General features: G+C 37.7%; 2 protein-coding genes across 2 annotated transcripts; both read right to left on the bottom strand.

Annotated features, from left to right (window-relative positions):
* FABP9 (fatty acid binding protein 9) lies at positions 617–3795 on the bottom strand. Its single transcript, XM_005689129.3, has 4 exons — positions 3661–3795; positions 1866–2038; positions 967–1068; positions 617–803 (listed from the first exon to the last, which is right to left on the bottom strand). Exons 1-4 carry the CDS (start codon positions 3731–3733, stop codon positions 753–755), a joined length of 399 nt encoding a protein of 132 aa, XP_005689186.1. The 5' UTR covers positions 3734–3795; the 3' UTR covers positions 617–752.
* On the bottom strand, positions 15341–19859 carry LOC100861279 (adipocyte fatty acid-binding protein). Its single transcript, NM_001285623.1, is given in 4 exon segments — positions 15341–15391; positions 15855–15956; positions 16547–16719; positions 19787–19859. Coding segments are annotated over 4 exon segments (399 nt in total).

Here is a 27394-nt window from a genome sequence, read left to right as displayed (position 1 = left end):
TAGAATGTTCAGGCTATATTTTGTAGCCTTTTTGTCTCTGTATCTGTCTCTCTCCCCTTCTCTCTGTCTCTCTCATCTATCTATCTATTATTCATTATCTATCTGTCTATCATCTATCTGTCCTATCTATAAGACTTTAAGTAGGGCCAACCTTCTGCAAAAATAGATAGCAACACTTGTTTTCAACACCTATATTGTTCAAGGGGGATGTTAGTTGCTCAGTCATGTCTGACTCTTTGCAACCCCGTATACTGTAGCCCACCAGGCTCCTCTGTCCCTGTGATTCTCCAGGAAAGAATACTGGAGTGGGTTGCCATCCCCTTCTCCAAGAGATCTCCCCAACCCAGGGATCGAACCTGGGTCTCCTACTTTGCAGGCAGATTCCAATGATTATAATATATCCCTCTTTGATGTCACATGAATTTCAACAGAGCGTCCTTTGACAGAAAGCCTTAACCTAAATAGAATGGTTCCATTGAAGGAAAAGCAAGGATTGCAGAAGTCAAGTGTGCAAAGTATAAAAGGCACTTAGTGATCTTACAATCACGCCAGAGACAGGTATTTTCTTGTATCACCCATCTAGATTGTCCCTAATTCTCAAGATTACACAGCTCCATAACTGCACTTAGTTTGGTTTTATTGAGCAATTTTATGTTGAGAAAAATTTTTTAAATCACTGGCCCTGAAGCACATCTTCTTCAAGTCCCAATTTCCTGTTAGTGAACAAGTTTTCACTGATGCATACAATTTCTTCACACCTTTTCATAGACACCAGTGCTGACAACATTATTCATGATATATTCCTAAAAGCAAAGAGGGATCTATTAGAGTTGGTACATGACAGGTTAAATTTGCTCTGTCCCTTTTTCCCCAGACTGCCTCCTCGGGCCATAAGACAATTGAATGATTTGAAAGGTATGCGTCAAATAGTAGCATCAAAATTTTTTAAATTTAGAGAAAACTCACCACTACCATTTTTCCATCTACAATTTTTCTTTTGATCGTTGTCTCTTTACCAAGCCATTTTTGAACATGAATCATTGAGCCACCATCTAGTGTTACAATGCTCTATAAATGTGGAAAGGAATCAGTCAGAAATAGCAATTCACAACATCCTAATGACACAAGACTAGATATCTATTTTTTAATTTCCATTTTGAAATTCTTTTCTCCAAAATTCTTACATCAGTTCTTGTCCTAATCGAATACCATCAAACTAGGGAAGTCTCAAAAGATTATTCAAGTGATGCTCTTTTCCCCCAGGTAAGCAATACCTAAACTATTTGTGAATGATTGTTCCATATTCTGTTTTATAAAATGACAAAGAAAGGGCTTCTCTTAAGGTTCAGTGGTAAAGAATCCACCTGCCAAAGCAAGAGACAAGGGTTCAACCCCTGATCTGGGAAGATCCTACATGGTGCTGAGCAGCTAAACCCGTGCACCACAACTCAGCTATTGAACCTGTGCTCTAGACCTGGGAAGCCACCACTACTAAAGCCCAAGCCCTAGAGCCCTGGAGCCTGGGCTCCACAACAAGAGACACCACTGCAACAAGAAGCCTGTTCACCACAACTAGTGAGTAGCCCCCACTCACTGCAACCAGAGAAAAGCCCATGGAGCAGCAAAGACCTGGCACAGCCAATAAACAAATAAATAAAATTAAAAACAAGCGAAAAATGACAGAGATCAGAGAAGCAGTGAAAACGCGTTGAGTTTTTGGGCCCTAAATCATTTGCAAAAGAACTGACTTTATAGATGTGCACTATTAACTAACAAAATAAACTGATTAGGTGAATTAGAACAGACTATGCCTAACTGCCTTCTAGATTTTTCCTGATTATGGAGCAGGAAGATTTAGTTCTTACCTTCACTTTCCGGTTATCTATGGTGGTTTCATCAAATTCTTCCCCTATTTTGAAGGAGATCTCAGAGTTCTTGAAAGTACTTTCAGTTTTGATGCTAACCTTATCCCCGTCGGCACTAATAATGATTCTTGGCTTTGCTGATCCTGCAAGGTTCTGGACTGCAACACTCACTCCTGTAGGAATGAGTGAGAAGAAAACTCAATGAACAGAGGAAACAACACGCCTTCTTAAGAAGTTTAGGAAGAAGTGTTAGCAATCATTTTGGAAAGCAGTTTAAAAAGAACGCATCCTCTCCCCATTGACATTTTGGATAGTATGCCATCTTTTCTCTAGTGCTCTCTGTATCAGCTGGTTGAGCCAAACCTCCCAATCAGAAGACACGTCTAGTAATTATACTTGACATTTTGAAAGCTAAGTTCACTTTCTGAGACTATTGTGCTTCATCTAAAATCACGGAGACTCTTATACTTCATCTAAGATCTATATTTGTGTGGTGCCTTTCAATCATATGCTTGGGCTTTACCTCATGAAGTGTTTCAACAACACTATTTCAACAGCAGGGGGTATTATTACCCTCATTTTAGAGATGAGTATATTGACTCCCAGAGAGGTAGAGAGGCTTATTCTAGATGATGTGCTTGGTAATTAGCAGAACTGAAACTTAAACACAGGTTTTCTAATTGTCCATAAACTTTAGCATGCTTTTTTATTTTCCTTAAAAAAAAAAAAAACTTTCAAAGTATCTAACTACTCTAAAAGAATATGACTTATAAAGTGCAGCCTTCTCTTATTTGTAGGTACAATTCAGATCTGGCTGAATAAAGAGGAGACAGGTAAATCAGACAATTTGGCTGAGAGCCTAGCCCTGCTATTCACTTTGGGAATTGTCCGTTGTTGAATTTGTCTCCTGCAATAGTTGAGCAGAAGGGTTGACTCCCATCTCTTAATATTGATATAGAAACCGACTTCACATTCATATTGTGGGCAGATGGGAAGCCTCTGACTACATAAAAGCAGAAAAACTTTATATATAGTTTTTTATTAAAAGGGAGGTCTCTCTTATGTGTTTAAAATTGCTTAATTAAATTAAAAAATTACTAATCTTCTAGCATTAGTAAACAATAGTTTAGTTATTATTAGTTATCTGAGCCATTGTAAATGATATTCATTTCAACTTAAATAAGAGCTAAAGTATGCAGAACTTACAATTCTGGGAGATGTCAAATGGTGGGAAATTCCATGAGTAAAAATATTCTATTTCTATGTGTTCTATTTCAATAAAACATTTGAAACTCTTCAAAATAATGTTTTAAAAATCTCCCATGTGTATCAGAACTCTAAAAATTAATCCAATAGAAATTTTGCTTGTTGTTATTGCTCTTTTGAAGTTATGACTTAAAGTAAACCTTGAAATGAATTTAGTTAATAAATTTAATTATAGATAGGTATTGCTATCTATAATGGGGAGCTGGAAAAAGCTATTTAATGAAATTACCAAGATAAAAAGAAACTCTGTCATGAGGGTAGGATGAAGTATTTTAAAAAAGGATATATGGTCTAAAAATATAGATAATAATTAGAAGGAAGTAACTGTGAGCCGAGTATTGCAGAAAGAGATAATTATTACTAGTAATAAAAGAGTAAATGTAGATACATAAACTTTGTTAACCCCATGAATATACCCTTAGATCCCAAATGAACAAGATAATTGTAGGAAAATTCATTGTAAAGTGCAAGCCCAACCACATCACAAAAAGCATTGCCAGTTTCCAAATCTTGTAAAGCTATTTCTCACCCAGCTCTTTCATATATTCATCAAAGTTTTCACTGGAGACCAGTTTCCAGGTTCCCAAGAAGGGCTTAATCATGATGGAAAGCTTGCAGAGAAGAGGTGCTCACAACCAAAAGCCAAAGAAACTTAAGTGACACACTGCTACCAGAATCTTAATTTAAAAGACATCTTCATCATGTGACTCTTCTGAAATGGCCAATGGGGAGCAGCAAGACCAAAGATTCTAGGCACCAGTGTTGACTCATTTTATTTACCTGCAAATAAAGATAGAAAATTAACATGTTAAGTTGAATTTAAGTCAATGATTATAGCTTCTAATAAACAGATTGGTAACCTCAGAGTCACCTGATAAATATTGTGGAATGGAGACAATTTTCAATAGAGATCAGCATTTTGAGCTATGAATGCTGAGTCAAGTCTGAAGGAATAACCTAACAAATGTTTAATGAACACCTGACTGAGATGTTTTCCTTCCTGATACAGGGACATCCTTGCTTGCTTGCTCTACCTCAGCTGCTTTTTATTTGGACAAGTCACAGTGCCAGAGTACTCTCTTCATTATAAGAACATGCGCCCCTCCCTTCCTTGCAGGGCTGATGAATTGATACTACTTAATGTAACTGAAATGCCTACAGTTGATTGGAGTGAGGCGTAAGGCATCATTGCTGTAAATTAAGAGTAATTGCAGAGTGGGAAGAAAACTAACAATTATCATTTATGGTGTTTTATAATTTAAGTTCTAAAAATGAGGGGAAGCTAATGCTAAAATTCATCTTTTAGGATAACAAAGAAATCTTGATATTAAAAGAAGAGTAATTAAAATATTAATCTTGATAATAAATATCAAAATATCTTGATGTGAAATAAGATTAATTAAAATTTTAATCTTGATAATTAATATCAAGAAATATTGATACTGAAGTTGTGAATGGAAGTTTTAGGTAGAAATATGGTATTTTGATATCTTCATTCTAAAAGAAAGATGAAGGCAGGAAGTAATTTAAATATCTGTGCCATTACTTCTAAAATCTTCTTCTGTAACCCAAGTAATGGAAGTGAACTTTAGGCAGGTAAGGCCTTTACTGGGAAAGATTGGATTCTGAGGTGGTAGATTTACATGACAGCTTTGAACTCCAGTTGTTTTCAAGAAGGCTGGAAAATTAGAGTGAAGAATAATATTTATACTATCATCTGCCTGGGTCAAAATATTCCTTAAAGTCAAAGAAATCTTCATTCAGACCATCTATTTGTGGGGAAATTAAAAAAAAAAAAAGCAGATGCTTTTGCACTGCAAAGTTAAATCTTAAGTGGTATGAGGAATTTATTTTGATGGAAACTTATTAAAAAGTTATTTATAATACAATATAGGGGAAATAGCTAAACTATCTGGAGGGCAAAACAAGGAAAGAAAAAACCTTAGAGTCAGTTTTAGGGAACTGAGACTGGACTGAATATAAGTGCCTTAGCAGTTGAAAGCACACTCAGAGGTGATGCTCAAGTAAAGAGCAAGTGACTTGATCTTGCTTTACTGGTTCTGGATTTGTGTGTACTCAGTCTGAAACATGGCAGGCATACAAGTCTATGTATGTTTGCCGGGGTGGGGTAGCATAATCAAGGTCTCCCCTTAGTCCAACCAGTTTTGTTCCAAGTATTCTACCATTGATTGATTCAGAAATCAATCCTGTGGCCCATGAGGCAAAAGAGAAGGTCAAACTTCTGCCTTTTATAAAATTCCCTCACCCTTAAGAGAGAATCACAGGGACGGTCCCCTCGTTGGCAACTTTTGCTCTCTTGTATGATATTTAGGGGCTTCACAGGTGACGTTAGTGGTAAAGAACCTGCCTGCCAGTTCAGGAGATGCAAGAGACACAGGTTCGATCCCTGGGCAGGAAGATACCCTGAAGAAAGGTATGGCAACCCACTCCAGTAATCTGGCCTGGAGAATCCCATGAACACAGGAGCCTGGCAGGCTGCAGTCCATAGAGCTGTAAAGAGCTGGACATAACTCAAGCGACTTACCACACACACACACACACACACACACACACACACACACACGATATTTAAAACTGCCACATCCATTGTGTTACCAACTCGAAAATGAGGCCAAAACTGAGAATGGGAGAGAGGAAAAGGAGGAAGAACTCAAGACCACTTTGTTTCTGGAATCTTTATAAGGAGAACTGATGAATTCCATTATTATTTAAAAAACGTTGTGTCTGAGTTTTTGTTCCTTGCAGTTTAAACCATAATTGATATGCTTTTGTAAATAGCTCCACCTAAATTTGGACTTTAAAAACCAATTCCAGGACTTCCCTGGTGGTCCAATGGTTAAGCTTCTGTGTTTCCAATGCGAGGGGTGCAGGTTTGATCCTTGAACAGGGAATTAGATTCCATATGCCATTTGGTGTGGCAAAAGAAAAAAAAATTATTAAAAGAAAATCCTATGTATCATGTGATATTGGCCTCATGCACAGTATCTCCCAGGTCTCCAGATCCAACTCAGAATCATGTCCTATGTGAAACTGGTTCCAAGCTGGCTGATCCTTGTTTATGTGATACGATTATACCTTAATACAAGTATATTCTGGAACTTTTCTCACAGTATTGCATCGAGTCCTCCTCCAGCAGTCCCCTGAGTTCTTTCATGAATACATCAAGTAAAGAAAATATTTCTGATTCACTTCTGAATCCTTGAGAAACAGTGCCTGGTATATTGTAGGTGCTCAATAAATGTTTTATGAATGAATGACAAGAGGAATAAAATGTTTATTTTGTTTTAACTGACAGTTTCCCTCATCACTGATATTAATCTCTCTAACAAGTAAAGACAAAGATTTTTTAAATTAAAAAAAATTTTTATTCTGTTGAAAGTCACATAAGACATACTATTTTAATCATCTTTAACTGTACAGTTCAGTGGCATTAGGTACCTTCACATTGCTGGGCAGTTCTCACCATTATCCATCTTCTGAAATTTTCCTCACTTTCCTAAACTGAAACTCTGTCCTCATTAAACAATAACTCCCCACCACCATCCCCACCTCCCCCACCCGCTGGGTCCCGGGGAGCAGGGATACCCACTGGATATCTACCAATGTAATCTCCAGCTCTATCAATTTGACTATTCTAGGTACCCCATATTAGTGGAATCAAATTGTTTTTAAGACAGAGTTTTGGCTCAGAGTTTAAAGCGTCTTCCTGCAATGTGAGAAACCTGGGTTCGATCCCTGGGTCAGGAAGATACCCCGAGAAGGAAATGGCAACCCACTCCAGTATTCTTGCCTGGAGAATCCCATGGACAGAGGAGCCTGGTGGGCTATAGTCCACGGGGTCGCAAAAAGTCCGACACGACTAAGCGACTTCACTTTCACTTTTAATACATTGCTCTCTCCTGACCTGCTCATATGACAGGCCTTTCCTTATGGTCATCAGACAGTATAGGGATTCTCAGACTCCCTTCATCTTTGCTCAGTGTTTCATTGTTATCATACACATTTACCTTCTCAACCAAGAAAATTCTCTTCTAGTCCTGCCGATCGCTACTAGCTTTGGCATCTTTGTTAAGTTTTTTTTTTTTTTTTAAACCACCATTTCGGATATCCATGGTGGTACAGTGGATAAGAATTTTGCCTGCCAATGCAGGGGACATAGGTTCAACCCTTGGTGTGGGAAAATTCCACATGCCATGAAGCAACTAAACCTGTTTGCTGAACTACTGAAGCCTGGGGTCTAGAGCCCAGGCTCCACAAGAGAAGCCACTATGAGAAGCCCACACACCCAAAGAGGAGACTCCACCAGCTGCAGCTAGAGAAAGATGGAGTGCAGCGACAAAGACCCAGTGCAGCCATAAATACACAAATGTTTTTTAAAATTATTATTCCCTCCAGTAAAAAAAAACTTTTTAATTAAAATGTTCTTAATTGTTAATCCCAACAAAAGAACTAGAATACAATATTCTGTTATAGAACAGTTACACAGTTTATATTCATGACAGGTTAAATACTTATTTCCCAATGATCTCATTTTTCTATGCTTTTCCAGTATCTCATTTTCTACATTAACTTTCTTTCTTGAGACTATTTAGCTATTAAACACTTTTAAAATAAATTTTAATTTTGAGATATTACATTCTCCATTGGTGAGGGACACAGATAAAGTTAAACATGTACTAAAAGCTACAAAATGATTCAATGATACATCTGCTACTTTATTTCTGTACATAAAACAGAAATTTTTCTAATTTTTCTAAAATTTTCTAATTTTTTTATTGCAGTAGAATAAACATTACACAGAATTAACTGTCTTTAACCATTTCTAAGCACGTGCTTCAGTGGTATTCACACTGTTATGTAACCATCACCACCATCCATCTCTAGAAATGTTATCTTGCAAAGCTGAAACTCTACTCGTTAAATAGCAATTCTCCATTCTCCACACCCCTGCCTCTTGGTAACCACCATTCTACTTTCTGCCTTCATGACCTTGTATAAGTAGAATCATGCAGTGTTTGTTTTTGTGTGTACGTGACCAGCTTAGTTCGCTTAGCACAATGTCCTTAAGGTTTACCCATGTTGAAGGAAATCTCAGAATTTTCTTCCTTTTTAACACCATGGTATTCTGTTGGATAAAGCAAAATGTGTTATTTATATTTTGCTTATACATTCATCCTTTGATGGACATTTGGATTGCCTCTACATTTTAGCAATAGATGAAAAATGTTGTTATGAACTTTTGTTGTTGTTTAGCTGTTAAGTCACGTCCAACGCTTTGCGATCCCAAGAACTGTATCTTGCCAGGCTTCTCTGTCCTTCGCTATCTCACGGAGTTTGCTCAGATTCATGTCCATTGAATTGGTGATGCTATCTAACCATCCTATCATTTGCCACCCTCTTCTCCCTTTGCCTTCAATCTTTGCCAGCATCAGGGTCTTTTCCAATGAGTTGACTCTGCATCAGGTGGCCAAAGGATTGGAGCTTCAGCTTCAGCATCAGTTCTTCCAACACGGTTATACATGCATCTGTTTGAGACCCTGCTGTCAATTATTTTGAGTGTATACCCAGAAGTAGAATTGCTGGCGTGTACATGCTCAGTCGCTTCAGATGTGTCCAGCTCTTTGCAACCCTAGGGATTACAGCCCAACAGACTTCTCTGTCCGTGGGATTCTCCAGCAAGAATACAGGAGTGGGTTGCCAGTTCCTACTCCAGGGGATCTTCCTGAACTAGAGATAATCCACATCTCTTGAGTTTCCTGCATTGGGAGGCAGGTTCTTTACCACTGATGCCACCTGGTAAATTCTATTTTAAATTTTTTGAGGAATTGTCCTGCTGTTTTCCACAGCAATTGTACTGCTTTACCTTCCCACCAACATTGTACAAGGTTTCCAATTTCTCTACATCCTCACTAACAAGTTATTTTTTTATAGCCTCCATCTTAATGTGTGTGAGATGCATCCCATTATGATCTTGGTTTGCATTATCACTAATAATTAGCAACACTGAACATCCTTTCATGTGTTTATTGACCATTTATATATTTTCTTTGATACAAGACATTTGCCCATTTTTGAATCAAGTAGTTTTTTTGTTATTGTTTTTAGGAGCTCTCTATATATTCTGGATATTTGTTCCATATCAGAAATATCACTTGCAAATATTTTCTCCCATTCTGTGGGTCGCTTCTTAAATTTTTATGTATGCATGTGTGTATTTATTTTTGGCTGTGTTGGGTCTTTATTCCTGGATATGGGCTTTCTCTAGTGATGAGCAGGGGCAACTCTTTGTTGCAGTGTTCGGGCTTCTCATTGCTGTGGCTTCTCTTGTTGCAGAGCATGGGCTCTAGGCAGGTGGGCTTCAATAACTGCAGCACTGGAGCTCAGTACTGTGGCCCACAGGATTAGTTGCTCTGCGGCATGTAGAATCTTCCTGAGCCAGGGATCAAACCCATGTTCCCTGCATTGGCAGAGGAATTCTTAACCATTGTACCACCAGGGAAGTCCCGTGAGCCACATTTTTACTCTGTTGATAATGTCTTCTAAGGCACAGGATTTTTTATTTTCCTGGAATCAAATTTGTCTATTGTCTCTTTTGTTGCCTGTGCCTTTGGTATTATATTCAAGATATCCCTGCCAAGTCCAATGTTGTGAAGTTTTTCTGAAAGTTTCAAGTTTTAGGTCTTACATTTGAGTTAACTTTTGCATGTGGTGTTAAAAAAAGACATCAGTTTCATTCTTTGGCATGTGGACATCAGGTTTTCCAGGGCTTTCCCGGTGGCTCAGAAGTAAAGAATCCACCTGTGATGCAGAAGATGCAGGAGATCCAGGTTCAGTCTCAGGTCAGGGAAGATCCTCTGGAGGAGAGCCCAGCAGCTCACTCCAGTATTCTTGTCTGGAGAATCCCATGGACAGAGGAGCCTGGCAGGTTACAGTCCATGGCGTCACAAAGAGTTGGACATGACTGAAGTGACTGAGCATGCATGCATCTGGTTTTCCAAGCACCATTTGTTGAGAAGATTGTATTTTATCCCTTGAAAGGTCTTGGCAATATGCAAGAGTTCGTTTTGGAGCTCTCTATTCTATTCCATTAGCCCATATGTCAGTCTTTAGGCCAGTATCACACTGCTTTGATTATAGTAGCTTTGTAATAAAATTTGAAATCAGGAAGTATCAATTCTCCAACTTTGTTCTTCATTTTTAGGATTTTTTTTTTTTTTTTTTGCTTTTCAGATCCCTTGATATTAGAATGGGCTTTTCTATTTCTGCAAGAAACATCATTGGACTTTTGACAGTGATTCCACTAAATTGGTAAATCACTTCAAATGGTATAGTATTGACAACTTTCAATCTATGACTATGGGATGTCTTTCCACTTAGTTACATCTTTTATAGTTTTCATAGTACAAAACTTCCACTTCTTTGGTTAATTCTTAAGTATTTTATTCTTCTTGGTGCTATTGTAAATGGAATTGTTTTCTTAATTTGCTTTTCGAATTGTTCATTGTTAATGTATAGAAATGTAACTGATTTTTGACTAGTGAATCCAACTTCAGGTCTTTCTCAGGGACAGTTTCTGTTGGTTTAACTTTTTCTTTGAATGGGCCAAACTCTCCTATTTCTTTCCATGTTCTGTGATTTTACTGTTGAAAACTGAAAATTTGAATTTAATAATGTGCCAACTCTGGAAATTAGGTTCTCCTCCTTCTCTAGGGTTTGCTGCTTTTTGTTTTTGTTTTCTGATTGCTGGAGTCTGGCTCTGTGCCAAGGACCAGCCTAAGGAAGAAACTTAAGGTCTTCTCATGTCCTTTCTGACACTGTACCTTTTCCTTAGAATGTACAGTGACTTTCTAATATCCTCTGTATATGAAATTGCTTTTGAATGTCCTGGTCTTTAATTATGGCTCCTCAAAGAGGAAATAGTAAGAAATGAAGGGAAGGGAAAGGTGCTGGCCCTTTAAATTTCCTGACAATCACTTGAGGAGGGGGAAAAGAGTGGTATTTGCAACAATGGGAGGAAATGCAACAATAGTGGCCACCACCTCTTCTTTGCACTTCAGTGATCAGAAGCAGCAATCAGTGATTAGAACACATATCCCAGGTATTTGGAGGATAGGGTCTTCATTGGGCTTCCTAGGTGGCTCAGTGGTAAAGAATCTACCTGCAAAGCAGGAGCTGCAGGAGAGGTGGTTTTGATCCCTGGGTTGGAGAGACCTCCTGGAGTAGGGAATGGCAACCCGCTCCAGTATTCTTGCCTGGAGAATCCCATGAACAGAGGAGCCTGACGGGCTACAGTGCATAGGGTCTCAAAGAGCCAGACACGACTGAGCGACTAACATTAAGATGGTTTTTGCCAAGTCATTCCACTGTAAAATTAATTAATAATCAATTAATTAGTTTTATAGTTATCTTTCATGGCCTGGCTCAACTACATCTTCTATGCTGAAAACCTTCCTCCAGCACATACCGAGTACTCTGCTTGCCCTTGGCTTCCTTCCAATCCATAAAATATACCACGCAATTTATCATACAATTCACGTCCTCCTCTATATTTTGTCTTCATTCATTCCACTAAAATTTATTGAGTGATTACCACATTTCAGGCATTGTACTAGATACTACATATATACATAAGTGTCCTGAGGCTGTGTCAGCCTAGTGATGGAAAAGATGAGAAATTAAAATGTGGTAATATCATGTTATAGTAAGAACACATATTTTTCCTGTGGTCATGGGAGGAAGAGTTTAACTCTTCTTAGATATGGAGGGTGAGGGAGGAGGAAGAACTATCAGAAAAATTTTCCCAGGTGATGTGATGACGTTCATGGTATTTCTCTATCACAATGAGGGCATGATCATGAACTGTTTCTGTGTTACAAACCACGCCTAGCACAGGGAAGAGCATTCACTCACTCACTCAAAACTCTTTACTAAACTCCAAATCTGCTGTTTATTGTGCCAGGGTCCGGGGACATGGCTACAAACAGGACATAATCTTTGCCTTTGAGATGCTCTCAGTAACTGAGTGTTTCCTGTTGCCTAGCATTTTCTGGCTGTTTGGCTACACATAAACTATTTTAATGTTTTGTAAATTGAGATGGGGTGGTTGCACAAATGGATGGATAGATCCATAATCGGATATAACATTAGAATTGTGTTTTCCACGTAACTGAGCACAGGGATGTCCACTGATAAGTGATCTAAGTGCTATGTCTCATTCCCTAATCCAGAAATTCTTGGTACTCATAGACTCTGGTTAGAAGTACTATAACCATATTGTTCAGAAGCCAGATCTCAAATACCAAAAACATTGCTACCCAAAGGCCATCTTGGAGGCTTACCTATTCCAAGCCAATTATTCACAGAAATTGGAGCTCAGTGATAGTGATGGGAGTTGCATTAAATAAGGTATAAGTTGGCCCAGTATTTCACCCAATTCTTAATATTTCCAAGGAGGGAGTGAGTGGCTTTTTTTTCATATCTGTTTTAAGATATAGATGGGCTCTATGTCCACACATCTCTGAGAAGTACCCATTTGATCCTGTCTCTCTTCCTTTAAAAGTAGAATCGCCTCTATATTTCTGTGTGTGTGTTGATAGAAGCAATGTTAATGAAAAATTATGTGAGGTTCAAAGAGGTCCCAGGGAGGATAAATCAGAGAACTGACATTGAAGACGTATCTTGTTTCTACAGCTTTAATTTTATGGTGAAAACGTAGAAAATAAGAAACTGACTTATCTAGCAAATTTACATTGGACTGAATCTTCTTATTCTGTGCTTCAACATCAACTGAAAAATAAGAAAACTTGAAGAGTAGATTTTGAAAAAAATCCTTGAATGATCACAGCACCATTTATGAATTAAACTACCACTTGAATGCTGATGGTGTGTGCTCAGTTGTGCCCAACTCATTTCAACTTCATGGATTGTAGCCTACCGGGCTCCCCAGTCCATGGAATTTTCCAGACAAGAATACTAAGGCGTATTGTCATTTCCTAGTCCAGGGATCGAACACACTTCTCTTACATCTCCTGAATTGGCAGGTGGATTCTTTATCACATTGCCACCTGGGAAGCCTGAATATGGGTGGTTTCTGGATCTATGTCCCAGCTAGGATTGCTCTCTTGAATATCAAATTCCTATGTCTATTCCCTACTTACTTTTACAGACTTAAACTTTGAACTTTAGTTTTCTCATCTTTAAACAGGAATACTAAATCCTCATCATAGGATTATTTTGATAATAAATTAAGTTAGAGCATGCAAAGCTCATGGACCATAGTAAGTGTTTAATAAATATTGATTTACCAAGAATTTTTCTAAACAATTCCTACAAACCTCTCTTTGAATTCTCCAATTCTTAAGTAATTTCAAAGTGAGAGTTTAACTCTCTGCTTTTGTAAAGTAAGTTATTATGATCAGAAACTTAATTTACCTCTTCTGGCTTCTCTGTCTGTATCTTGGTATTATGTATATAGTGTGTGTGTGTGTGTATGTGTGTGTGTGTGTGTGCGCTAAGTCATTTCAGTTGTGTCTGACTCTTTGTGATCCTATGGACTATAGACCACCAGGCTCCTCTGTCCATGGGATTCTCCAGGCAAGGATACTGGAGTGAGTTGCCATGCCCTCCTCCAGGGGATCTTCCTGACCCAGGGATCAAACCTGCATCTCTTATGTCTCCCACATTGGCAGGCGGGTTTTTCACCACTAACACCACCTATGCATATGGTGCATGTGTGCATGCTGAGTTGCTCCAGTTGTTTCCAACTCTTTGCCACCCTATGAACTATATTCAGAAAACAGTAAACGTTTCCTTTTTTTCCATGCTGTGTGGAATGTGGAAACTTAGTTACTTGACCAGAGACTGAACCACTCCTCCAGCAGTGGAAGCATGGAATCTTAACCACTGAACTGCTGGAAGTGAAAGTGTTAGTCACTCTCTTGTGTTTAACTCTTCGCAACCCCATGGACTGTAGCCCAGAAGGCTCCTCCATCCATGGAATTCTCCAGGCAAGAATACTGGAGTGGGTTGCCATGCCCTCCTCCAGGGGATCTTCCCAACCCAGGGATCGAACTGGGGTCTCCTGCATTACAGGTGGATTCTTTTACCATCTAAGCCACCAGGAAGTCTCTAATAAACTTATTTTTAAAGTAAGTATCACAAACAGAATGTATCAATTGCAAGACACACTTTAAAAGATTTTAGCTTCCTATAAAAGCTAAGTATGTGATAGGGAAATTTCAGTCTATGTACATGGAACTCCAAGGATCTATAGAGGTGCCTCAAAGTTTCACAAAGTGCAGAAGAAACAAATTTTCTTTTTCTCTCACACACACACACATAAATAAAAACACGCCCTTACTAGCTTTATTATCATTTTTGTTTGTTTTATATATTGAAATTCCAGGGAAATTTTATTTGCATTAAAAATTCCAGGATATATTCAATATTTTTTAAAAAAAAATTCCACTGGTAAGAAAAAAAGAAAACTTTGGAAATGACTACAGGAACATTTACATCATAACTCATTACAAGCCTGTCATGTCTTTTCTGGAATAAATATAACATGTGATGATTTGGACTTAATTCTAGACAGATTCCAGGAATACCTTGGTTTACTAATAATTTTTCAGGCTAAAATTTATAGCCCAGAAATCTTTTTCTACACTCTTTGTTCCTATTCCACCTCTCTTTCTTGATGCTCTAGGACAGATTTTTGTGAAATGACAATACTTGGCCCAGCTGACTGTGGACAATTTCACTACATTTAAGTCTATCTTAGGTCCCTGAGAGGGTGTTGCTTGACTGTAGCTATGGTAAAGAAGGACTTCATATTCAGTAATAGTACATATTTATCATTTTCTACCTAAGGCTATGGGAAATTCATATTTTTTTCACCTTGTATTATTATTTTACAAATCATATTATACTGGAAACAAAGCAATAATACAATGTTATATTTCCATCACTAAATTATGAGTAAGAAACTGTTAAACATAATGAATAAATCATTACATAGCCTTATAAATCTAAAAAGTTTTATTTAACCAACACAACCATATCAAAATCAGTCTGGGAGAAAATCAGTGTCTTGCTTATTAGTGGAAAATAACAATATATGTTTGGACAGCACATCCAACAGAAAGTCATGGAGTTCGATGCAAACGTCATCCATTTCAATATCCCTTGGCTTATGCTCTCTCGTAAACTCTGGTAGCAGTGACACCGTTCATGACACATTCCTAGGCACAAAGGCAAAATATTGGTAAAAACCTCGGGACTAAACAACTCATGGTTTATTTATTTATTGTCTCCTTCAATGCTGAGAAGGAAAAAATGTTCATCAAAAGATATTCACTCTTGGCTCTTCTTATATACCTGATATTGTAATAAACTAGGGAGACACAAAGATCAAGAAGATACAAGTCTTGCCCTCAAGGAATCTTACAATCTATGTGGTGAGTGGAAAACATAATTAGAAATGCACAATACAATATGGTTCACATTGAGAGGGATAAGAAAATACTTCCTGGGGCACAGTATACATAGACGGAGCTTAGAAGGATAATTACCAGAGTGAAACCATAATCCCAATAGACTAACTTTTCATTCTACAAGGGCGATTGTCTATTTCTCTAGGTAGGATAACGATTATGGGATGACCTAGCACTAAAATCTAGAGTTAAGTAGTCAGAAGATACTCACCAGCACCAGCTTATCATCCACAAGTTTTCTCTTTATGGTGGTTGATTTCCCATCCCAGTTTTGTACTTGTACCAGAGCACCTTCATCTAAGTTTATGATGCTCTGTGGGGATAATTAAAAGTGATTACAATCATGGAGGGGAAAAAAAAATAGAGCACTTTTATTTGCTTATTTTGAGGTACTTAGCAATTCTAAATAACAAGAAAATGTTGCAAAAGAAAACAATGAATGCCAAAAACAATATGCAAAATTACATGTATATTATGGTCAGAATATTATACAAACATGCATTTGAAAAAATACTGTGAAAGAATATACATAATAAATTTATGTGGAATAGCATCATAGGTGTTTTTTTTTCTTTTCCCCCACTCTTTTAAAAGTTCTCTAACATTGTTATGTTACTTCAATTTACTTTAAATAATATATATATATATATATACACACACACACACATATATGGTATGACAAATTATTATGTTAAACATTTTTAAAGTAATAAGGACAATTTTATTAAATGGGAGAAAATTCACCAACTAAATATCAACGGTAACATGGTTCCGATCTAGCAATCTGAGCTTTTTGGCTTATAATGGAATGGCTTTCCTCCTTCTACAAAATGGCTTGCTGTATATAGGCAGCAGTCATTTATAAATCAGGCTTTTACTCTGCTCCAGTTCTTTATTCCTCACCTTGACTTTCCTGTCATCTGGAGTGACTTCATCAAATTCCTGGCCCAATTTGAAGGACATCTCAGTATTTTTAAAGGTGCTTTCTGATTTAATGTTGACCACATCCCCATTTACACTGATGATCACAGTGGGTTTGGCCATGCCAGCCACTTTCCTGGTAGCAAAGCCCACACCTATAGATGGGAAAAGAAAAATGTCAAGTATACGATTTTTCTCTCATATATTTATCTAAGAAAGAGCAGGCGTGTGTGTGTATTTAGATGCATGTGCGCCTATGTACCTATCTGCACTCCAGTGAGTGTATTAAAGGAGAAAGATTCCAATGAGTTTATTATTAAAGTCTTTATTTAAATAAGTAAAATCAGCTAACACTTAAAGAACACCCAAGGCACAATTAGATGTAAGTCTGTTCTTTAAATTTCCCTCTCTGGGTTTCAGATGAGACTCTTCAGGAGACCCATTGTTAATTTTCCATAAGCATATGTAAAAGATTAAATTTTCTGGGACATATATATTTTAAAAATCACTGCACTCTCAAAATATCTGGCCATCTCAACCATGAGAGCAGCCACCTTCATTTGACTCAGTTCGTGAAACACTTGGGAATCTCAACCATTGCTTCTTGAATAACAAAAGTTATCTAATCCATAGTCAAAGGTAGAACTCTCAATAGGATTCAGGGGACCAATAGAGAGTCACTCAGTTAAAATTTAATTTGGATGTACAAAAACCACATTTCATGGCATTCGCTGCCACGCCTAGTTTTCTTGGCTTTTCATAATTACTGTGAAATGAAGATCTTGATTAATTTTTCTGAAAGGCAAAACGTTTGTTGCATTCACACCATTTTAGAATGGAGACGGTATTCCCAATAAATTATAGAAAATTTTAAAGAGGGCTTAAGCCTCAATTGAAAATTTCAAAGTTTAAGAAATCATTATTTTAGTAAGTTCAGAAATTAATACTTTGCTTCCCAATCACTTAAGAGGCAAACTCCTCTTTAAAAAAAAAAAAAGAAAGAAAAAAAATAGGAATGTGTTTTGGGGGATGTAACAGCTTTGGGTTGAATGATTTACAACTTAACATAGAAAACAGTACCTTACCATCACTGCATATGTTATAGAGATTTTACAACAGTCATAGTTGTGTTGGATTTTTTAAATGCACATGCACAAATCTACTTCTTTGACTATGTATAGATACCAAAATTTAAGAATAGTGGGGAGGCAATATATCATACAAAACAAGCAATGCCAAGGCTCTGATTTGAAGCTCCCTGTCTGAAAGTGGTGACAGGTGGGAAGATAATATGCTGCTTCATCAAGTCTTGTCTCTGTTACAAAACGTAACCTCAAATTCATGGAGTGAGTCAGCACAGTGAATGCATGAGGCATCGGGTGTGGTTCCAGATTCTCCAAGCTTAGGAAAATCACACTCTCCTCTTGCTTGATTCTGTTTTCATTTGATTGATGAAAAAGATACCTGCTGACTGAAGGTAATCAATTAGAGCAGCTAATTTCAGAATGTATCTTATTGTCTTTCATTATCATCAACACTTAATAATTTTAAAAGGCCATGGTGCCTGCATGTGTGTTAAGTCTCTTCAGTAGTGTCTGACTCTTTGCAACCCTATGAACCGTAGCGCACCAGGCTCCTCTGTTCATGGGCTTCTCCAGGCAAGAATACTGAAGTGGGTTGCCATGCCCTCCTCTAGGGGAATCTTCCTGACCCAGGGATCAAACCCTCTGTCTCTTAAATCTCCTATATTGGCAGGGGGGTTCTTTATCACTAGCACCACATAGGAAGCCCAAACACAATGGTATAAGAATTTAAATAAAATACTAAAAGTGAAGACTCTTGAAAGTCCCATGGACTGCAAGGAGATCCAAGCAGTCCATTCTAAAGGAGATCAGTCCTGGGTGTTCTTTGGAAGGAGTGATGCTAAAGCTGAAACTCCAGTACTTTGGCCACCTCATGCGAAGAGTTGACTCATTGGAAAAGACTCTGATGCTGGGAGGGATTGGGGGCAGGAGGAGAAGGGGACAACTGAGGATGAGATTGCTGGATGGCATCACTGACTCAATGGACGTGGGTTTGGGTGAACTCCAGGAGTTGGTGATGGACAGGGAGGCCTGGTGTACTGCGATTCACGGGGTCGCAAAGAGTCAGACACGACTGAGCAACTGAACTGAACTGAACTGAAAAGTGTAAAATGCTTCTAAAAATAAATAGGTAAATAGACTCAAGTCCTGTAATATCAATATCAGTGCATAATGATTAGTTTGTTGAGTTACAACTAGTCAGTAGTCTGGAAAACTAGTTCTCACTCATATTGATGTTCCTGATTTCCTTCTTGTCTATAGACATGGAAAACAGTAGTTATAAACAAGCAAGAAATAACTATAAGATTTAGAAGAAGGTTAAGTCTTGAGGTTTAGGGATCAGATTATAACCTCTAATAAAGATATTGTGAAAAAAAATCTCTCCCCAATTTGCAACCCGTGGATGCATCTTCATCACGCATGGGTGTGGCTGCCTGACTGAATTCCCGCCTCTCTGCTCCTTTGCTTTACCTTTGTAATTATCTGGGGAACACACAGGTGATCTTAGCAGAATCCCAAAACCTGAAAGCCTCTATTATCAATAATTCTGTGTCATGCCTTGTAATAGTAAGTCAAACAAATATCTAAGACTTTTAAGGAAAACATTTTCAGAAATTAGAATTTTTCCTTCCATAATACAACCACACATTTTAACAGACTGACTTTAAAACAATAAAATAATTGGTTAACATACATTACTCAAAAAATTACATTAAGATGATAAATACAGTGCTTTCAGTTTCAAATGGAAATTATCACATGCTAGGGAATAAATATAGGCTTATTTCCAAGTTATCACTTATTTTATATGCAAAAGAAATGAATGAAAAAGAGGCAGAAAGCCAAGTAAACCAAAGATATTCAAGTTTAGCAATCAAATAAAATCTTGTCATTTCTATACAATGCCACTTATACTCTTTTTCACATCAGTTCACCTTTAGGAAAGGAAGTATTAGTTGTGACTTCTGTCTAGAATGTTTCTGGAAACAAATGATTCTCACTTGTTGTTTTTATCACCTCTATATAAAAAGCAGCATTTCATGTCAGACCAGTGCTTCCAGAGTGAAAAAGAACCATAGTCTTCTCTTTCCTAGAGAAAAAGTTATAAGCCCAGCCATTCAAAAATGCATTTCCTTACCCACTTCTTTCATGTAATCATCAAAGTTTTCACTGGAGACAAGTTTCCAGGTACCTACAAATGCATCACACATTTTGTGAGCTTTCTAGAATTATTCTTCAAGATGAGAAAGAAGTGCAGCTTTCAGCAAGATGCTGTTATCCTCTGAGTCCAGATAACTTCCTTTTAAAGGTGCCCAGAACATGTGATCTTGGGCATAACCAATTGGGAATGATGTAAGATCATTTCCTTCATTGCCAGCCTCTGCAGTTTTTCCTCTGAGTCATGTTTTTAATAGAAATTTCTCAACTTTGGCTCTCCTTGGCAAATGGTCATGGACGCAGAGTACAACTTATTTTTAACCTTTAACAGAATATTTTCACAACTTTGTTTTGACAGCTTAAAATTCAGTGCATTGAATTTCCTATTTTTTTAATACCTATTTATCCCAGTGAAGAGTGGACCAGTGTAATTATCTTGGGATAAATTCTGACTCCCTTTTCTGGAGTTCCTATTAAAATTGTAATTATGTGATTTGTTTGAATTGAGGGATGTAAGAATTACCTTGGGTATTCTTAAGTAATTGCAAAGGCTATTGGGGGCAGTACTGTCTCAGGAATTACCTGGAAATTAAAACAAAATAAGTAATGGCATTTTAAATTACCCCAGCTTCCTCATTTCAAATGTTTTATATGAATGAAAAAGAAAAAGTAAGTTTAATTCTCCACCGGGAATCTAGACAGCAGTTTTAACTGACAAATGATCATTTAACCTCATTCTTTCCATTCCCTAAATAAGAGCATAGTGTGGATTTCCACAAAATTCCTAAAAAAAAACCCACCGATTCAAAATATACTCCCCTTACTGAGAAAATTCGTCCTGTCTTGACCCAAATAATAAGCTCTAAATTTATCCAGATCTAAATGGTGTTGCTTTACTTAAATACAATCTGGAGTGGGGTAGTCACAAGCTTCTGAAATCTAATTTCCTTCTTCTACATAGTAAATAAGTCATGAGAATGCTTTTCTAAAGTAACCATGTTTATTGGTCACTCCCGCACCCACACCAGAGTGATGGAAGACAGTCACATGGGCAACAAACTCCCTTGAACACACCCAGATTTTAGGAAAGAAAAAAGAAATTCAAATATCATGGGGTGTGCTCCTTATCACTGCACTGTATATTGCACTGAACAGTATCTGCTGAGCATATCATTGATTTGTAAGAATCCTAAGGGCTTCCCAGAAATGGTTGAGTAAGAGGATTCCGTAAAGGACAGATTTCTATAGGCAAGAAATCTGCTAAGAAAAACTGGTAATGTTGTGTTACAATAGTAACTTTTAATGGTTGCATATGTTAATGGCACAGTGATAATGTTCATTCACTCTGAACTGTTGCATAGATATATAGACTGTGGATGACGTACCATGCAGGATAGGCTTACTATCATGAATTCATCAAAACAAGAAAATAAAAATGATCAAGTTTCATACAGGGATAACTTCATGTTCTAAATTAATAAATGGCTTTTGTTTTTAGTTTGTTTTGCTTTTATGATAATTTTTTAGAGAAGTTTTAGGTTTATAACAAAATTGAGAAGGAAGTACAGAGATTTCTCATGTACTCTGTGGCTGCCCACAGGCATTGCCTCCCCCATTATCAATATCATTCACCAGAATGGTAATTTTTACTAAGAATGAACGTATATTGGTATATTATAATCACTCAAAGTCCATATATTACCTTAGGGTCCACTTTTGGTGTGTATGTCCCATGTGTTTGGACAAAGTATTAACATAATCACATGTTGTTTAGTTACTATGTCATATCTGACTCTTTGCAACCCCATGGACCATAGGCCACCAGGCTCCTCTGTCCATGGCATAGCACAGGGAAGAATACTGGGGTGGTTTGCCATTCTTCCTCCAGGGGATCTTCCTGACCCAGGGATTGAACCTGTGTCTCCTGCATTGGCAAGGGAATTCTTTGCAACTGAACCACCATGGAAGCCCATAATGACATATATTCATCCTCATAACATCATTCAGAGTATTCACTGCCCTAAAATCCCTCTGTGCTTTGCCTATTCATCTCCCTTCCATGCTCCCACCACTGTCCCACAGCCCTGTCAACCACTGTCATTTTTATTGTCTCCATAGCCCTGGCTTTTCCTCAATGTCATGTAACGGGAATCATATAATATGTGTCTTGTCAGATTGCCTTCTTTCACTTAGTAATGTGCATTTAAGTTTCTTCCATATTTTTTCATGGCTTAATAGTTTATTTCTTTTTAGCACTGAAAAATATTCCATTGTCTTGATGTACTACAGACCATTCATACATTCACCTTCTGAAGGACATCTTGGTTGTTTCCAAGGTTTGGCAATTATGAATAAAGCTGCTGTAAGTATGCAGGTCAGGAAGCAACAGTTAGAACTAGACATGGAACAACAGACTGGTTGCAAATAGGAAAAGGTGTGCGTCAAGGCTGTATATTGTCACCCTGCTTATTTAACTTATATGCAGAGTACATCGTGAGAAATGCTGGACTGGAAGAAACACAAGCTGGAATCAAGATGGCCGGGAGAAATATCAATAACCTCAGATATGCAGATGACACCACCCTTATGGCAGAAAGTGAAGAGGAACTCAAAAGCCTCTTGATGAAAGTAAAAGAGGAGAGTGAAAAAGTTGGCTTAAAGCTCAACATTCAGAAAATGAAGATCATGGCATCCGGTCCCATCTCTTCATGGGAAATATATGGGGAAACAGTGGAAACAGTGTCAGACTTTATTGCTTTGGGCTCCAAAATCACTGCAGATGGTGACTGCAGCCATGAAATTAAAAGATGCTTATTCCTTGGAAGAAAAGTTATAACCAACCTAGATAGCATATTCAAAAGCAGAGACATTACTTTGCCAACTAAGGTCAGTCTAGTCAAGGCTATGGTTTTTCCTGTGGTCATATATGGATGTGAGAGTTGGACTGTGAAGAAGGCTGAGCACTGAAGAGTTGATGCTTTTGAACTGTGGTGTTGGAGAAGACTCTTGAGAGTGCCTTGGACTGCAAGGAGATCCAACTAGTCCATTCTGAAGGAGATCAGCCCTGGGATTTCTTTGGAAGGACTGATGCTGAAGCTGAAACTCCAGTACTTTGGCCACCTCATGTGAAGAGTTGACTCATTCGAAAAGACTCTGATGCTGGGAGGGATTGGGGGCAGGAGGAGAAGGGGACAACAGAGGATGAGATGGGTGGATGGCATCACTGACTCAATGGATGTGAGGCTGGGTGAACTCCAGGAGTTGGTGATGGACAGGGAGGCCTGGCATGCTGCAATTCATGGGGTCGCAAAGAGTCAGACATGACTGAGTGACTGAACTGAACTGAAGCATCCACATGCAGGTTTTTGTGTGGATGGACATAGTTTTCAACCTCTTTGAGTAAATGATGGGGTAATACTATGTTTAGTTCTATAAGAAACTGCCATATTGTCTTCCAAAGCAAATGTACACATTTTGCATTCCATACCAGCAATGAATGAGAGTTCTGTTGCTCCACGTTCTCAGCAGCATTTGGTACTGTCAGTGTTTTGATTCGGCTGTTTTAATAGGTTACAGTTGTATCATTGTTTTAGTTTGCATTTTCCTGATGATGTGTGATGTGGAACATTCTTTCGTAAGCATATTTGCCATCCATGTATCTTCTTTCGTGAGGTGTCTGTTAAAGTCTTTGCCCATTTTTTAAATTGTGTTCTTTGTTTCTTATTATTTAGTTTTAAGAGTTCTTTGTACATTTGGGTAGCAGTTTTCTATCAAATGTGTTTTTTGCAAATATTTTCTCCCAGTCTGTAAATAATGGTTTACTTTTCAAAATATATGTTGATATTTCATTCTAGTAACAAGTTGTCTCAAATAGATTTTCAAATGAGTATCACATTTGAACGTATATCATGTGTATGTGATACTACAATTTAAACATTTTTTTAAAGAGATGGACTGTCTAGTACAGTAATCACATGTGGCTCTTGAATACTTGAAATGTGCTAGTATGAACAGAGAAGGCAATGGCACCCCACTCCAGTACTCTTGCCTGGAAAATCCCATGGATGGAGGAGCCTGGTAGGCTGCAGTCCATGGGGTCGCTGAGAGTCGGACACGACTGAGTGACTTCACTTTCACTTTTCACTTTCATGCATTGGAGAAGGAAATGGCAACCCACTCCAGTATTCTTGCTTGGAGAATCCCAGGGACGGGGGAGTCTGGTGGGCTGCTGTCTATGGGGTCACACAGAGTCAGACACGACTGAAGTGACTTAGCAACAGCAGTAGCAGCAATATGAACGAGAAACTACATTTTTTATTTACTTAATTTTAATTAAAATTTTAAAAATGGTCTTGATTCAGCTGTTATAAAACTTTTAAATGTATGAAAAGCTATGACCAACCTAGACAGCATATTTTAAAAAGCAGAGACATTACCAACCAAGGTCTGTCTAGTCAAAGCTATGGTTTTTCCAGTAGTCATGTATGGATGTGAGAGTTGGACTATAAAGAAAGCTGAGTGTGAAGAATTGATGCTTTTGAACTGTGGTGTTGGAGAAGACTCTTGAGAGTCCCTTGGACTTCAAGGAGATCCAACCAGTCCCTCCTAAAGGAGATCAGTCATGGGTGTTCATTGGAAGGACTGATACTGAAGCTGAAACTCCAGTACTTTGGCCACCTGATGCGAAGAACTGACTCATTTGAAAAGACCCTGATGCTGGGAAAGATTGAGGGCAGGAGAAGAAGGGGATGACAGAGGATGAGATGGTTGGATGGCATCATTGATGTTAGATGGAGATGAGTTGGGTAAACTGTGGGAGTTGGTGATGGACAGGGAGGCCTAGGGTGCTGCAGTCCATGGGGTCACAAAGAGTTGGACACGACTGAGTAACTAAACTGAACTAAACTGAAAGAACCTGAATATGTGAATCTACACTTTTAACCATAAATTTTATGCAATGTAAATGTTTATCAGCCATTTCAAAATAAACTTCAGAGTCTGAATGGAGGTGTACCGATAGTATAAAATGCATAGTGAATTTTGAGCACAATATGGAAAAAAGTACAATATCTCATTAAAAATGTTTACATTGATGATATGTCAAAATGACGACATTTTAGATGTATTGGGTTGAATAAAATATAACCCAATAAAACTCTAAATTTTTAAAACCCTAAATTTTAAAAAATGTTTTTAAAACAAACCCTAAATTATTTATATTTATTTTTTACTTTTATTTTTACTGTGGCTGCAAGAAAAATTTAGGTTATGTATGTGGCTCACATAACATTTCTATTGAGTAGTGCTGTTTTAGAGTACCATGACCCTGTTTCATTCATATATTCGACATGTCTCATATGCCATTTACTAGCCACTGGGGATTCAATACTGCACAAGCTACACCAGGCACTTGATTTCTCTCATGGAGCTTATATTCTAGCACTGGAGAAGATAATATACAAAGAGATAAATAAATAAACTAATTCAGCTATGTGTTTCAAAGAAAGACACAGAATTACTTACTTGAAAAGATGTCTTTAAAAGCAGCTCTGTTTATGTTCCAAACACATGGGCCATTCTATGGGATGCTAATATACTTTCTATGCACAAGTCCTTTAAGTTATGTATCGGGTAAGATAGAAGATTCTTTCTGCCTTGCAGTAAGCAGTCCAGAAATTTAAAGCAGAGGCTCATACCTCTTGCTTTATGCATCTGCTCTATAGGGCAGTGGGAATACACGTAACTGCCTAGTTCCTCCATAATTTATCTTCATCTCAGTTCCTATAATGAAATCTTGCTACATAAATACATATATAAAATAGAATATTCCCTCACCAAATAATTATTTTTCACTACAGCATCCAATGGACTGCTATGTGAGTAAAGTGGTTTATGATAAGGAGAGTCACACTAAAAAAAGATTTAATACTATGTAACCTTAGAGTCAACACTTTTTTAAAGAATATTCTCTAACAAGGACCTATTGTATAGTACAAAGAACTGTACACAATATTCCATAATAACATTTATGGGAAAAAAACATGAAAAAGAATATAGATATATGTATAATTGAATCACCTTGTTTTACACCAGAAACTAGCACAAAATTGTAAATAAACAATACTCCAAATTAAATTTTAAAATTGTTAAAAAGAATTAAGGAAAGAAAAGAATATTTTCCCTTTGTATTAATAAAGAAAATTCAGATTTAACTAAATTTTAGTGATCAGCCTTCCATGAAAACTAGTAGAAATTATACTATTTACATTTTCAAACCTAGTTTCAATGTATGAAGCTCAAACTAGCAAATAGTTTTCACAAAATCTTTTTTGCAAACCTACTGTGTCCAAGACATTAGCCTAGATGCAGTGAGGAAGTGTAACAATAAATAACACGCGACTTTTGCCTCTTTTTAATGATTCAATTCCCATTCTCGTTACCAACCTGGGACAAAAATAAAATACAATATAAAGTGTTTTTAGATGTTTTGCTTGTCAGTCATCTTAATATGAAAATTTTTTGCACAAGAAGCTCTTGCTGATCTCCTAAACTTTTTAAAATGCTTTTAGCATCTTTCTTTAGCATATACAGTATAAAAGATAAGCAATATCTTCATTCCAAGCCCAGGTCCCCCTTATCCCTTACCTCCCTTCTCCATCCTAAACCATATCCTATCCATGACTTAAACTTCTTAGTACCTCTTCCACCAAATATTTTCTGGATTAGTACATTGATTAACACAAGGAATGAGGTATGGATTTAGGGTACATAATCATCCTTAATGTTTGTGTATGAATTTTAAACCAACAAAGCTATGGGCTCAAATCTGTGTTTTACAAAGATATAATGGCACTGGGAAGGGTGGACTTTAAAGGGGAGAGCAAGCAGATATCAATTCATTTACAAAGCAACAGTTAAGAGATGGTGAGAGACTGAGCAAAAGAATGGCAACAAGATGTTGGGAAAGCAGCGGGATAAATTGAGCCACCAGCTTCCCTGGTGGCTCAGACAGTAAAGAACCTGCCTGCAATGTGGGAGACCTGGGTTTGATTCCTGGGTTGGGAAGATCCCCTGGAGAAGGGTATGACAACCCTCTCCTGTATTCTTGCCTGGAGAATCCCCATGGACAGAGGTGCCTGGTGGACAATAGTCCATGGGGTCGCAAAGAGTCAACACAACTGAGTGACTAAGCACAGCACAGCACAAGCTGAGAAATGGTACAGGAAGCTCCTTCCTCCTGGAGGAGCCTGGTTCCCATAGGCAAGGCACATGGGAGAAAATTTGACTTTGTTTAGAAAAGGAATTCCCACAAGGGGGAACTATGGTTTTGTTCACAAATATTCAAATACAACATTGATACACACATGTAAAGCCAGCTTCTTTGCCCAGAGTTGTGAAAAGGGGTATTCAACAACCAGAGTCTCACTCTGCTTTGGAAATGTGGAGATGGGAGATGTGGTCCCAGACTCTCAGTGCTATTGGTGGGCTGTGTGTATGTGCTGGGGGGACAGGCACTTTTTGATTCAGGCCATCTGCTTTGCACTTTGCTCTACGATGGACAGCTTCCATGGAATGCATCCCTCTGACC

This window comes from Capra hircus, chromosome 14 (assembly GCF_001704415.2).
Source record: "Capra hircus breed San Clemente chromosome 14, ASM170441v1, whole genome shotgun sequence".
NCBI lineage: Eukaryota > Metazoa > Chordata > Mammalia > Artiodactyla > Bovidae > Capra > Capra hircus.
This window is presented reverse-complemented; position numbering and strand designations above follow the sequence as displayed.

Coding starts and splice junctions, on each gene's coding strand:
- FABP9 (XM_005689129.3), bottom strand. CDS start 3,733: ATGATTAAGCCCTTCTTGGGAACCTGGAAACTGGTCTCCAGTGAAAAC. Junction 2,039..3,660: donor TGAATATATGAAAGAGCTGG/GTGAGAAATAGC, acceptor TCATTCCTACAG/GAGTGAGTGTTGCAGTCCAG. Junction 804..966: donor TAGATGGAAAAATGGTAGTG/GTGAGTTTTCTC, acceptor CTTTGCTTTTAG/GAATATATCATGAATAATGT.